Source organism: Betta splendens, chromosome 21, assembly GCF_900634795.4.
Source record: "Betta splendens chromosome 21, fBetSpl5.4, whole genome shotgun sequence".
NCBI classification, from domain to species: domain Eukaryota; kingdom Metazoa; phylum Chordata; class Actinopteri; order Anabantiformes; family Osphronemidae; genus Betta; species Betta splendens.
This window is the reverse complement of record NC_040899.1, coordinates 12,494,147-12,507,478: the sequence shown is the minus strand read 5'-3', so window position 1 is coordinate 12,507,478 and position 13,332 is coordinate 12,494,147. Positions and strand designations below refer to the sequence as shown.

General features: G+C 44.4%; 1 protein-coding gene across 2 annotated transcripts; it reads right to left on the bottom strand.

Moving 5' to 3' along the window:
- Positions 1–4,803: 4,803 nt before the first annotated feature.
- Positions 4,804–11,986, bottom strand: LOC114847502 (ras-related protein Ral-B). Of its 2 annotated transcripts, none has more exons than XM_029137318.3 (5): positions 11,829–11,986; positions 7,096–7,293; positions 6,757–6,965; positions 6,301–6,478; positions 4,804–6,215 (listed from the first exon to the last, which is right to left on the bottom strand). In XM_029137318.3, the coding sequence occupies exons 2-5, from the start codon at positions 7,207–7,209 to the stop codon at positions 6,093–6,095; spliced, it is 624 nt and encodes a 207-aa protein (XP_028993151.1). In that variant the 5' UTR covers positions 7,210–7,293; positions 11,829–11,986; the 3' UTR covers positions 4,804–6,092. The 2 variants fall into 2 exon arrangements, with proteins under 2 accessions (XP_028993151.1, XP_028993152.1); XM_029137319.3 differs by lacking the exon at positions 11,829–11,986 and adding an exon at positions 11,562–11,740.
- Positions 11,987–13,332: the final 1,346 nt, after the last annotated feature.

Below are 13,332 nucleotides of genomic sequence, written 5' to 3'. Positions count from 1 at the left end.
GAGTAATTGCTATTCAAGTAAGTCACACGGAAACAGTGAATTACTGCGGAACAGTGTGTGTGTGTGTGTGTGTGTGTGTGTGTGTGTGTGGGAGGAGAATCCACACAATGCGGACAGTAAGGAGGAGGAAAGAGAAATGTGACATGTTCATTCTTTACCTCGTAGCCGTGCTGCAGAACAGCAGGTCGAGGGTCTTCGGGAGGCTGTGCACCTTCCTTTCTAAAGGTCACCGTGGCCCGTGGCTGGGCTTGTTTGGCAGCGACGGCCGTCGGGTCGAGCTCCCCGCTAACGCTGCTGCATCTCTGACTCAGTCCGCGTCGCTGAGTCTCTCACAGCGCAGCGCTTTACGCTTTACAGCAGTCAGATGAATCACTTTGGGCATTATAATACATATTGGAACAGAAGGTTGCCCATTCTTTGATCAAAGTCCAGTGAGATCTGAGTGGAGAGAATTTCACGTGGGAAAGAGCAATATCTTTTGTGAATAACTGTTTGATACGTGACCCATTGTTACATAATGGTGGTCTAATTTCCCGGTGTATGTAAATGTTCCACTGCTCCGAGGCCCGGGGGAGATTGCTCTGTACAGGAGGTGTGCAAGAGGCCATGCAGTAGCGAAGCAGTGGGGAGAGGGAAGGCCTGCTGATTAGCATAGCGATCGAACGTGCTGCAACCGCGGCTAATCCCGCGGTGGCTCCTGAACCCAACAAACACAAACATATGACCACGCAACATTTTATTTATTGAAGCTGATGCTAAAATAGCTCACACCCTAATTACACAGCTGTGGGCTGTGGGTAAAGCAGGAAGCGTGGCCGATAACGGCACATATAGGACAATGTATTTCACACACATGAAATGATTCATGTTTGATGGTGATGTAACGGCCTCAGCTCTGACTCGTGGAGAGGTCGCAGGACTCGTACGTGTGTTTTCGCCACATTGCTCACGCACTGTAATACCTGTCACATGCAGCAGCAATATGCCAGCGGCAGCAGGAGGCCTGCTGTGCCGAGGCACCCACCAACACACCCCTATGGTCACATGTGCTCAGACTGAATTAATTCTTCTGTACGGACACACACACACACACACACACACACACACACACACACACACACACACACACACACACACACACACACACACACACACACACACACACACACACGAGCGGCAGCTCGAGTTCCTGATGCAATTATTGCCCATACACCTCATGCAGATTAATGTGAGCGGTGCTTCTGTTTCCCGCTGTTCCCTATTATAAATAGCTTCTAATGAATCGTTTCTTTCAGGCCTACTCATCCACCTTTGACATGACTTATGTGTTTATGGCGGTTATGAGAGAACATTTCCAGGAAAGATCACATGTGGTAATTACTGCTTCCGTCTCATCTGGTTCGGCCACAGCCTCACGCCGGATTCGTGTGGAGGTGTTTTGAGCTGTTTTCTTGGCACCTTTTCTTTTGTTTGCTTTCGATATCATTGTGGTGAGATTTTGATTCCACAGTTTCCACACAGTGATGCTTTGTGCTTTGTATGTGTATTTGATTTACGTTTATGTTTGAATTGATTTTAAATAAAAAAAAAATCTGACTTCTCTACTGCACCATTATACTGTAAGAGAGATTCAATAGCACATTTGTGTTTTATGGCAAATTATTCATATATTAACATTTGAATAATATGATAACAAAATATCTAGCCAATACCCAATAAGGTAGATAGGTAATTTTTCAAAATAAACATCAAATTGGAACCCCAAAACATCCACACCTGATGCAAAAGTCCCCAGAATAAGTGTGTTCTCAAGCTAAGTCAACCCAGAGATGATGGCAGTGGCACCACCAGCTGTATGATGCATCACACGCTAATGTGCAGCTGTAGTTGAGAAGTGTAATAGATGACTTTTTTCCTGTCTCTATTCGGCCCGTGTCTGGCTTTTAAAAGCACTCTTCTCTCTGATCCTGTGAACCTGGCGGACCCACAAATACCTCTAATAAGAAGCATTTTGGGGCTGGGCTCCACACAGCTTTCCCAACGGTATTTATCGCATCAGTTGGAACTACCTACATTCTGGTATTTTTATTCAAGGATTCATATTTAAAAGGTGAGCGAGCGCCCGGAGGCAACCGGATCTGTGCGGTTTGACATTTGACCATCCCGTCAACCTGCGCAGCCCAGACCCATATTGGGATCGAAACTATGGCTTCGATTCCAAACTTCACAAAGCTCGTAATGCGTCAAACTCAGCAGCACACAAAGTCACATACAGACGTCTGCATTGTTATTGTGCGAAATTCAATCAAGCGTCTGTAATGACATCCACTCACACGAGACACTGCAGATACGTGATGGAGTTAATCAGCTGAGAGGTTAAAGTGTTTATTAATGGGAGGTGTAAGTCAGGACTAGTGCATAAATTGATGGGTATTAGTAGTGGAATTATATGAAAGTTGTGACGAAATTACTAAAACCTGCATTGAAGAATCCCACTCCCCGCCCACGCAGAAGCCTCCCTCCTCTGTGCACTTCAGTGTCGTGTTTACTTCATTATCTAATATTTTAAGAGTCAGTGTCAATATAAACACAGATCAGTGATATTGCATTTTGTTTCCCGATTGCACAGGCTGTTTGAAGCGGTATGATTGCAGATGGCGGCAAACGCGGCGGCGAGAAGAAACGCCTCATTTAAATGCAAAGGATTTCAGGATTGTGCGTAAAAAAGTGGAGCGTTGTCGTGCTTTTCACTGTGATGAAAAAGAATTCAAGGTGGGCACAGTATATGACTGTAATTAGAAGCGCCAAAATGCTTGACCTTTGACCTTTTCACCACTCATTCAACCAGCAGAGCTAAGACAGAGGTAGATTCACAAACACTCTCTTACGCCACTGCAGATGTGGTGACTCGCAATATTTGTGCGGTTCAGGACAGAGGAGCAGCCAGTCGGTCAGTCAGTCAGTCAGTCACCGATAAATGAAACCGACTAATGACTGAGCAGCGAGGAGCCTGCAGGAGCTACGGAATAGCAAGACTGCCATCCAATGGTGAACGTGGGAAGGGGCCTCCTGTGAGAGGCAGCGAGCAGACAGGAGGATATGGCACAGTCACTAAAATAGGAGTTATTCTCTGTCCGTTGCATTTATCTTATAGGTCGAGTACAATTCCACCGAGTCTGTTTCTCTTTCTGTATAATGAAGGACTGTGATGGTGCTTTATCACTTGAACATCCTCATCCCCAACATTAGCTCAGATATAATGAGGGTTACTCAGAGGACAGGGGCCCTCTCTACAGAATGATAAAAGACCCAAGAGTGCGATGGTGACACTGCATCGGTCATTAGCCTGGCTCACTTTGCCCTTTCATATATTTCTAAATAAGTGCCTTCCTGGCGGGTTTAACAGACCACCTAATCTGCCTATTTAGAGGTGCGGGGGGAATGTGGAAATCCAGAGAGGTGAGTGTCAGGCAGGTAAATGTGCTTATCAGAGCTGTGACATGTTTAGCTTCTCCGGTGGAAAGGCTGCCACAGGCTTTCAGACCCGCTTCCACCAGGAGGATTAGTGTGTTTGGGTGCATCGTACAGTAAAAGTTGAACAGCGGCTGCCATTAACATTGCATGTAAGGATCCCAGCAAATTCACCTTTAAAGGCAAGGGCTGGGTTTAAGAATTCACACCGGCCAGCTCGTCTGATCAATACTTGTAAATATACAATTCTCCCCCAAACGAGCAAATCAGTTGCAGTCTTATCTTAGATGCTGCCGAGATGCACGGCCCGGAGCCACTGCCTCGCCAACAAATAGGCGATTGATTTGGGGGACGTGAGCGATATTTGAGTTTTGAACCAAAAGGGACTTAATGTTACAATAGTGCAGAAAAAGATGGACTCTCCCTTCTCAGATGGTGATAAAAACATCACAGAAAAGCATCAATCCCTGCAGGAGAACTAGAGGAGATTGTAGAATAAGGTCAGCCTGAACTCGTTTTTGTGTATGAAAGATGAAAATAAGGCCCTGCAGAAAATATTGCAGATATTTGTTTGGTAAATCCGTTCCTACAGTATGTGTATGTCAGAGGCGCTGGATTTATCAGAGAGGGGAGTACAAACATTCAGCTAGAGGACTAGTCATAGTAAAACTCAGCGTTGTTGTCTTCTTTTTACATAACACAAAAGGGATGAGACTTTGTCTTATTCTACACAGAAAGAAACATTGTTCAAATTGATGCACGGTGGGTATTGGTTGGGGGCTGTTGTCACACTGTGAAATGAGTTTCAGTGACCCCGTCGCCCCCGGGGGTCCGGCAGTGAGAGTCCACAACTGGCTCGTCTTGCAGGCGATGTCGCCCCGTTCCTGCCATGAAAGATGGACCTGCAAGGTTAATAAAAATAGTGGTAGTATATCACTGTCGAATTGAGAAAAAAAAAAAAAAAAAGCCGTTGGCACTCGTCTCTAGATGGCAGACGAACAATCAATGCAAAGTGAGTAACCGGTGGGCTATGTGCCTTAAATGGGGCAGAGAATGCCCCAGAGGGAAGCAACGGGAAAATGAAATGACAACCATAACACTTCACTTAAGCAGTTAATGCTGTAACCGTAAAGTGGCCGGGCATTAAGTAGTGAGTTATTCCTTTACCTCCTCCATCCAGCGGAGGGCAACGTGGAGCCAAGTGGTGAGAGGTGATGCCCTTCTAAGAGTGAAGGTTCTTGTTGTTCAATTAGTCGCAAGTAAGGTCAAATTAAACTAAATGTTAAAGAAAAAAGGAAAAGAACGTGTTTTAAAACAAATTGAAGTCAGGTATTTACAAAGAAAAACAATTTATTCGGCAACAGTCATTGGAGAGACTCAATCAATAGGATAATACAAGTAAAAGAAGGACACGTTATAAAGAATTGTCTAGGCAGTGGCAGGAACATTGTGTTCAATGTAGCACTTGATTAAACAACAGTTAAGAGGTTGGCAACGCCATCAAGGCTTTACTCCGAGCTGGTAGGAATTACTAGCGAATGCACACACGCGCGCACGCACACACGCACGCACACTAAAATGCAGACTGTACATCCACAGACAGCTCCATTTGTTTGTACATCGGTTGGCGCAGATTGTTTAAAAAGCTCCCCTGTGTAACTCCACTACCGGTGAAGTTCACTTCTCAGGTATTGGCAAAGTAGTGCATGGGCTTTGGAAAAGACCAGGGGACCACAAAAGGAACATCTGAGCTGGTAAGAACCATAAAAGTCCATGATTATTATGACACTGTGGCCCAGAGTCATTATGGCCTCCTGGATTGTCAGCGTCAACCACACAGCAAATAAAACCAACCATTCTGTAAAACAGGATGCAATCTGTGCTGCGAGATGCTTTCTCCACCATTTATCTACCAATACTAGAAAAAAACCTTCATTTCACAGTCTCAAAATCTACACAAAGCCCTGTCCGGTCAGTAGCATATCTAATGTAAGGCCCAAAATAACCCTGTTTGGCAACAAGTCCTCTGATTGCACTAACTTGACGTCTTTCCTGTCATCAGAAAATCACATCACTGGATGTACTAAAGAACTAAACTATAGAAAAGTGTCAAGGGGACATAAAAGCAAAGACTTTAAAATTTCAATAGCTGATCAAAACATGCTCTAATGTCTGAAAAGACACAAGCGAGGTTATCTTCAGTAGATTGTGATTATTAATGAAAGGCAGCAGCAGAGTTCCTCGGAAACGAATGGCGATCTACTCAAAGGGTCTAGACTCAGACAGAAATATGCAGGCTGAGACTGGGAGCAGAAGTACTCCACTGAACGGAGCATGAGGACGCACCAGGGTGCGACCGCGGGGTTAAACAGCAGAGCAGTGTCTTGTGCGGCGCCATTAGTGTTGGTAGCAGTTTGGTCATTAGCTTCCTAAGAGCCATCATGAACTGCAGTTAGAGTCAGTCACAATAGTGGTTATCGTCCCGGAAACTCCGCCGCTCTGATTGTTCCAGAAACTAAACTATAACCAGCGGTTTTGAAAGATGACATTTTATTTGAAGGGTCCTTCGCTTTGTCCCCCCGGTTTTGCAGCTGAGCAGTGAGTTAGGGTCCATGACGACGTTAAAGTAAACAGCACCTCTCCTTAAAGCTCTTCTTGTTCTTTTTATTCTTCGCTTTGCCATTCTTGTCTTTGTTTTCCGTCATTTTCTTGCCTTTTACATCGCGCATCAGGTCAAAGAACACCTGCAGATGAGGAGGCGTGAATGTTACGTGTCTAATCTTCCCAGCTGTGGTCATTTATTATCAGAATGACGTCGTGCAGACTGACCTTGTCGACGTTGGCTCTGGTTTTGGCCGACGTCTCCACGTACTGGACGCCCCACTCCTCCGCCTTCCCTCGGGCCTCCTCCACAGACACCTGCCGGCGCTCCTCCAGGTCGGACTTGTTCCCCACCAGCAGGAGGGGGATCTTGTCCTCTTCTGCCTTCACCCGCAAGATCTGCTCCCTGTAAACACAGAACCTTTGCTCACTTTTCAGCGGGTAAATAACAGCGACCTTTTCCTGATTTAAGGCGCGTCTGCTGTCAAAAACGTGCCTCTGCATTCATTTGAACCATTTTCACTTTCTCTCCCTGAAAATGTTATTAAGCATAAGCGTATTGAGCATGTGGGGGAGCATTAAAGCTTAAGAAGCAGGTTTTATTTCCTCCTATCTGATCTTGTCTAACTCGTATCACCCGTGGAGTAAAGCGGCATCAGGTTTGAATGAAATCTGCGTCGGTACCTGAACTCAACAGTTGCAGAGAAGGACTCGTGCTCTGTGATGGAGAAGACCAGCAAAAAGCCCTCGCCGCTGCGAAAGTAGTTGTCCCTGATGGCGGCGTAGTCCTCCTGGCCCGCTGTGTCCAGGATGTCGATCTGGACTTCCTCCCCGTCCAGAACCACCTTTTTTCTGTAGCTGTCGGCCTTGGTGGGCTCATAGTCCTCCACAAACTGGGGATGGGGGCGAAGTGAAGATTCAAGGCTCAGATCACGGTTCAGTCAGTGATAGATTCGTTATCTAGTCAGTTAGGGAACTAGATGAGTAATAATGCTGTTGAAGCAGATGGGGGTGTTCACTCACCTCATCATACATGAACTGCAGGGTGAGGGCCGACTTCCCCACGCCTCCACTTCCCACCATTATTACCTTGTGCAGTGCCAGAGAGCTCTGATTTTTACTTTTACTGGCAGCCATCTCTGGGTCCTTGGTTGTCGCTCAGCCACACATACAGACGCGCACGCTCGCACCTCTCTGCGCACAAAGACTCGCTGACAGAACCTGTGAATGGCAGAAGTGGAAACGCATCAGTCAATACAGTAAATACCTGCTGTGCTGTACAAGAGGAGTGTTGGGGACGAGGACGGGGACAGATGGCGGTTGTTGCTTAACAGCTTTCACTGTGACAGGAACTATGCTGTGCCAAGGCGCCAGGCTTCGCTCCAGCAAATCTTAAATCCTTCCCCTCCAACCTCCCCATAAAAGTGCCAAATTGCCTACTCATCAATCCCAGAACTTTATAAAGTTGGCCATCAAAAGGTCATTGCAGATGATCAGAAGTAATAAAGTCTCCAAGCTAGCTAGTGTTTAGAAATGCATTAATAGCAGCATCGTGTGCTTTGCTGATTCAAATCGCTCTGGACTTCATCTAGTTGCTCTACGAAGGTCCTGCGCTTCGAGGGAAGATCAAAGCTCACTGTTGACTGCGATGCTGTAAATGTGTTCCTACCACAGGAAATTATTGTTTTAAGACTGTCACATGTGAACAGATGTCAGCAGTGTGTCATTACTGACCGTCTGCTGCCAAGGCGCTTTCCAACCAAGTATATGGCCCACAGCAAGATAATAAAGGGCTTCTGATCAAAGCGCCAGTGTACAAGGCCTGACACATCGCTTTCTCTAGCTGTCACCCTTTAACAAGTCCACTCGTCTAGGTGTGACTACTCCTTCACATCCAGTGTCCACCCATGTTGGCTCATTTATGAATTCACCTTATTTCCGGCTATGCAAAGTTAAACCTCGAGTGTCAGAGAAGGTCAAGCCCTCATCTCACCTCATCCCGTCATTTCCATACAGCAACAACCCAAAACAGACTCGTGCTGTTGTTGTTCCACTTAAGCGCTGCAAAGCCGTGGTGTGAAAACAGAAACGAATTCAACACTAGTTATGTGCAGTGGCGCATGTGAGCATTTTGCTGCTCCGCCGCTTCCTTGCATTGTCCAAAGAGCAGAACGCATGATTGCCGTGCAACAAGCCTCCACTGCAGGAAGCTGTAGCTGCAGACTGGCGGCCCAGGACCCAGTCACAGGGCATCATGGCCCACCCCCCCCCCCTGACGGGAAGTCTGACCTGTGCTCTTCCTGTCTTTGTTATCAGTAACCGGGCCAATGGCAGAGCTCAAACACACACGGCTTCTAAGAAAAATACACCAGACTCAGCATCTGTGCATGTGGGGCAGTATTTAAATATTAATCTGAAACCCATTCCTGTTAGCATTAAATGCTGTGTATTCAGTACATGCTGTGATAAAAATCAAATGAGCGACAGATAAAGTCCAGACATAAGGGGTGTGGCCCTGACACATGTCCCCTAGATGCATTTCCACCCAGGGTAAAATCCAGGGCAATGGCAAAAGAAGAATTAATATTTAGGCCTGACCCAGAAATGGAAGTGAAACCTGCTTTTACTCAGGAGGTACTGGGTTCGTGAGGAGGGGTGTAGCTCCCCAAACCCCTCTGGTTCCTAAGCCCTTAAAAAATAGATGACAGCAATTTGGTGTGGGCGGCAGGAATTCATTAAAGCGCCCTAAGGAGAGAGGACCAGTGTTCCTCCATGGCTCATCTTAACACTTGGCAGGAACGCACCAGGGTTTGCCAGAACCTGATAACGGATTACTGAACACACCAAATGACCAGTGTGGTAGGGAAGGTCTGGTGGGACGTGCAAACAGCTACAAACCATGCACTTTTCTAGGCCACCGCCACATGACATCAATCAATACATGTATTTTATGTTGGCATTAGCTAATTCTAATACATTAAAATGCTGACTGTATTTGTCCTTTAAGCCCGATCTCCTCATATCGACACAGTGCTGAGGGGATTTCCTCCCCTCATCTATTCTGGCCCCAAAACAACCTGACAAATTCCAAAGATCTTAGCAGCGTAATTAGATCTGACTGCTGTTAACGCTGATGCTAACACCAAGCAGACGTTACAGGACATGATCTCATTCTTCAGTGGGAAACATATTGTGAAACGCTTCACAGAAATTCTGCGATACTTGACCTACTTGCAAAACTCTTTCCCCACTAAACCTCGTTTAATCTAACCAGCAGTAATTATAGCTGGTTACCAAAACCCTATGAGTCACTGCTCTTACACACACACACACACACATCAACACCACTAGTCATAATATCCATGTTACACTGATCAACGACTACAATCACATCACAGAAATATGGTTAGGTTCAATTGAAATTAATACTGATCGCTGCGAGTGGAGACGCACCACGCAGTGAATACTAACAAGTGTTGGCTGGGAGACTGCACAGAGGAGCCTTTGAGTGAACCGCCAGCTAAATACTCTCTGTGTTAAAACTGAGTGAATTGAGTGACTCTCCGTCTACGTGACTCACCATCCACTCTCTAGACAAACCTGGACTGAAGGCAGCGCAGTCACAGGTCCGATGCACCCAAACAGCATTAACCATGTTTGCCTTTGCACATGTTGTGCATTCTTCCAGAAATCAAGCTCAGTTACAAGTGTGTTTAGTAACAACATGTGGATACAGTCATCATAACATGGTGGTATGTCATGTTATGCAGCCCAGTGGTTTAAGGGTCAACTGAACATTATTTCACAAAAAACTGAGATTCTAAAAGTCTAAAAAGGAGAAATGTTAAAGTGAATTGGGATGACATTCTGTAAAAACTTTAATTGTTGCTTATGAGGCACCTTTAGATGTAATGCACAGTAAGAGATCCTAAAAGGCAAACACAACCCACATCCCTATCTTCCCCTATAATAAAGTGTAAATAGTGCACAGGTCTGTGGGCACTAAGGGAATCGAAGCATGGCAAAAAGTTGAACTATCAGCGCGGTACAAACAAATATTGTTCCTCTTTCTTGTAGGAAACTGGACAGACTGCTTTTAATAATTTGTCAACAGTATAATTGTGTTTTCATATTAGAGCTTTGGGTTTTAGTTGACCGTTAGGATTCCTTTCTGCCCTGCAAGTTAAAAAATATATCATAATCAGTTCACATATTCTAGAAAAAAGTTGGTTAGGAATTCCCCGACTTTGCTTTCTCCAACGTAGAACCAATATTTCATTCCTCTCTATGGTACATAGAACTGCTCGCTGACATGCAGCCTCCCTCCCTCCTGCTGACAGACAGACAATATATGGAAGTTTGTTATGCACTTATCTTTATCGCCATCACCTGCACCTTATCACTCACCTTACAGTCCAGTAAATAGGATCTTACATCAATCTTTATACCACTGCCCTCTGGTCCTCCATCACCAAGATGTGGAAAAGACCTATTTTAAAACTGTGCTATTAAACGCAAGAACCGAGACCGCTATAAAAGAAACCGTAGAACTTGTGGTAATGAATCACTAAACCAACTAAATCTTGCTCAAGCTGTGGAAGTATTGCATTCATACAAAAAAATATAAATATCTTCTAGCAGCAACAAAACATTTGCATGAGCAGTAAATCTTTACACATGCAGCCACACTCTCAGATATAAAGAGGACATTTACCTACAGAATAAACTGACCAAGTTATTTGTTATCAGGGATTCTGGGATTTGGGGAAGGCCACATAAGGATTCATTTATCCTGTCAACAGAGATAAGATCGAAGAACAACGATGGAGCACTTTTTATGTGGTACTTTAAGTATTAGGCAGTTTGACCCCAACAGCAGGCTGAAAAAGCATCAGATCTGTTCATATTGGGCTTAATGGTGCCTCAGTAAATACAGAGGCCACTGCTGTGCTGCAGGCTTGGTCAGGCAGCAGGTCAGTGGACAAACAACGGTTTTCTATAGATGCTAATGGAAACTTGAACTCGTGAGGACAATGGAAACTGGCGGCTGTGCTGACAGGGAGGACTGCACCAACCTGGGTGTGTCAAATCCTACAGAACAACACACGACTTCTGCCTTTACTCTGCCACACAAAACGGTAATAGAACAAATATAAGTAGTTAACACCATCCTTAAATGTTACTTAGTAAAACGACCGTTAAAACTCGTACCGCTAACGCAACTGACGGAACTAACGGCAGCTGACAAAGCTCAGCGCCCAGTGTTCCCAGTAGAAGTACAGACATCACCATTTTAAACGAATGCAACAAGGTCAGCACTTAAATCCATTACATTAGTTTCAACCACTTAGTGCAAGTCAGGAAAGCGGCGGACGGAACAACAGGTGACGGTTAACACCAGCACAAACACTCACTTCAGTAACTTGGTGGCAAAGAGTAAACAGTAGCATTAGCGCTAGTAAATTAGGAGCTAACGAACCGTAACTTACCGAGGCTCAGCGTTACCTTAACACTGTACAACACCGCTGCTTGTACAGTATCTGGCTAAACGACAGCAAACTACAACAGTAACGTGACACGTGTGGCCGTGACTCATATTCAGGGCGACATAACAGTAATCAACTGCTCCATTATATTTAAACTATCAGTCTTCTAGGTCCACTGGCCGCCTAGTCTGCTTTCAAACTGGAATTCTATTTACTGTGTAACGGCGTTGTCACTAATCCATCCCGTTAAGAGAATTTCCAACGTCTTACCGAGGCAGGATTCGGATTTCTCCCCTGACTGGATTTGATGCACCCTTGATGACCGCCTTAAACGTGAACACCAGGATATTGGTTCTCCAGACACAAACCGCTGTAACAAAAGCCCCACCTTCCGGAAGTGGACCTACACGTGACCGGACGTGACGCGAGCGGTACTTCATTCATTTAGAGCGGTCTAGATTATTTTAGCGTTGTTTTAAATTTGTCACTATATGTTAATGTGTTTTTTTATGATTAAGCGTCATTAAAGAAAATTAAATTTGTTTATTTATTTATTTGAGTACTTCAGTTAAATAAGATGTTTTTATGTTTTGAGAATGGGGTGAAGTGTGAATCATTAATTTTTCACATTTTTCATGTATTGCAATAAAACTATTGTATTGTAAGAAAAATTCTCTTGCCGGAATTTGTATGCAGTGAATCCTTTAGGCTCATGATGTTCAAACTCTTTTTTAGCAACCAATAACTGTTGGGTCACAGATGTCTATTGTCATAGTTTGTCCATTCTCCATTCTGTTATATAGCAGATCCCACAGATTATATATTAAAAATGGTCAATTTGGTTGCTTTTTTAGGCTGAAATGCATCAATTATGTTTTAGTTTTTTTTTCAGAATTATTTCAAGAACACATTAACAACCTCCTGGCAGCTGTCTGGTTATGGTTACATCTTTTCAGCAACGTACACCATATCAAAAGATCTGTTGAATAATGTTGAAAATAAACTGATTGGACAGACATACAAACTACAAACTTGACCGAGCCACACACCTGTGAGACTTTAAGTCCTTTACTGTAGACATCACTAGTAAAAACACATTAGACAGAGCTTGTGTTGTCTATAGTGTGCAACACTTCAGATGATTTGTAACTTGTGTTGCTCTAAAACTACACTCCGTGACCCCAAATGAGAACAAAACTATAGAAAATGAATGGCCGGATGGTAATGGTACATCTGGGGCTTTTTTAGGTCACATTCGTTGAGTTGAGTAGAAAGTGTGGTCTCCCAATAGAATTTCTAAACAAGGGCATGTACCATAGGGCTCACATGAAAAATAACACAAGGGTCTGCACATCCTACACACTTTTCTTTCTTTTAACACTAGCTGCACTGTAGCAAGGGGACGATGTGCATATTTACAATATGTTTCAGGTCAGCCCTACAGCTACTGCACTAATGAGGGCTGTACTCTGCTGTTATTGCGTTTATTCTAGGGGAAATGAAATGCTGTTATCAAGGTAAAATGTTTTAGTTGTACTAACAGCATATTGCATTACTATATTTTGCAACATAAGAGTTGCGAAAACCACATGAAACGTACTTCATTAATGTCTGTGTCTTGCTAAGACTGTAATGGATGTGCTGTTTATGCTCGTTGTGCCCTCTGGCCTTCAAGAGGACTCTTCCTTTTTACTCTAGTGATTCCCCGCTTTTTGTTGATGGCCTTGGTTCCACTTTTGTAATTTAGATCATTACACCATTGGGAAATAAGACA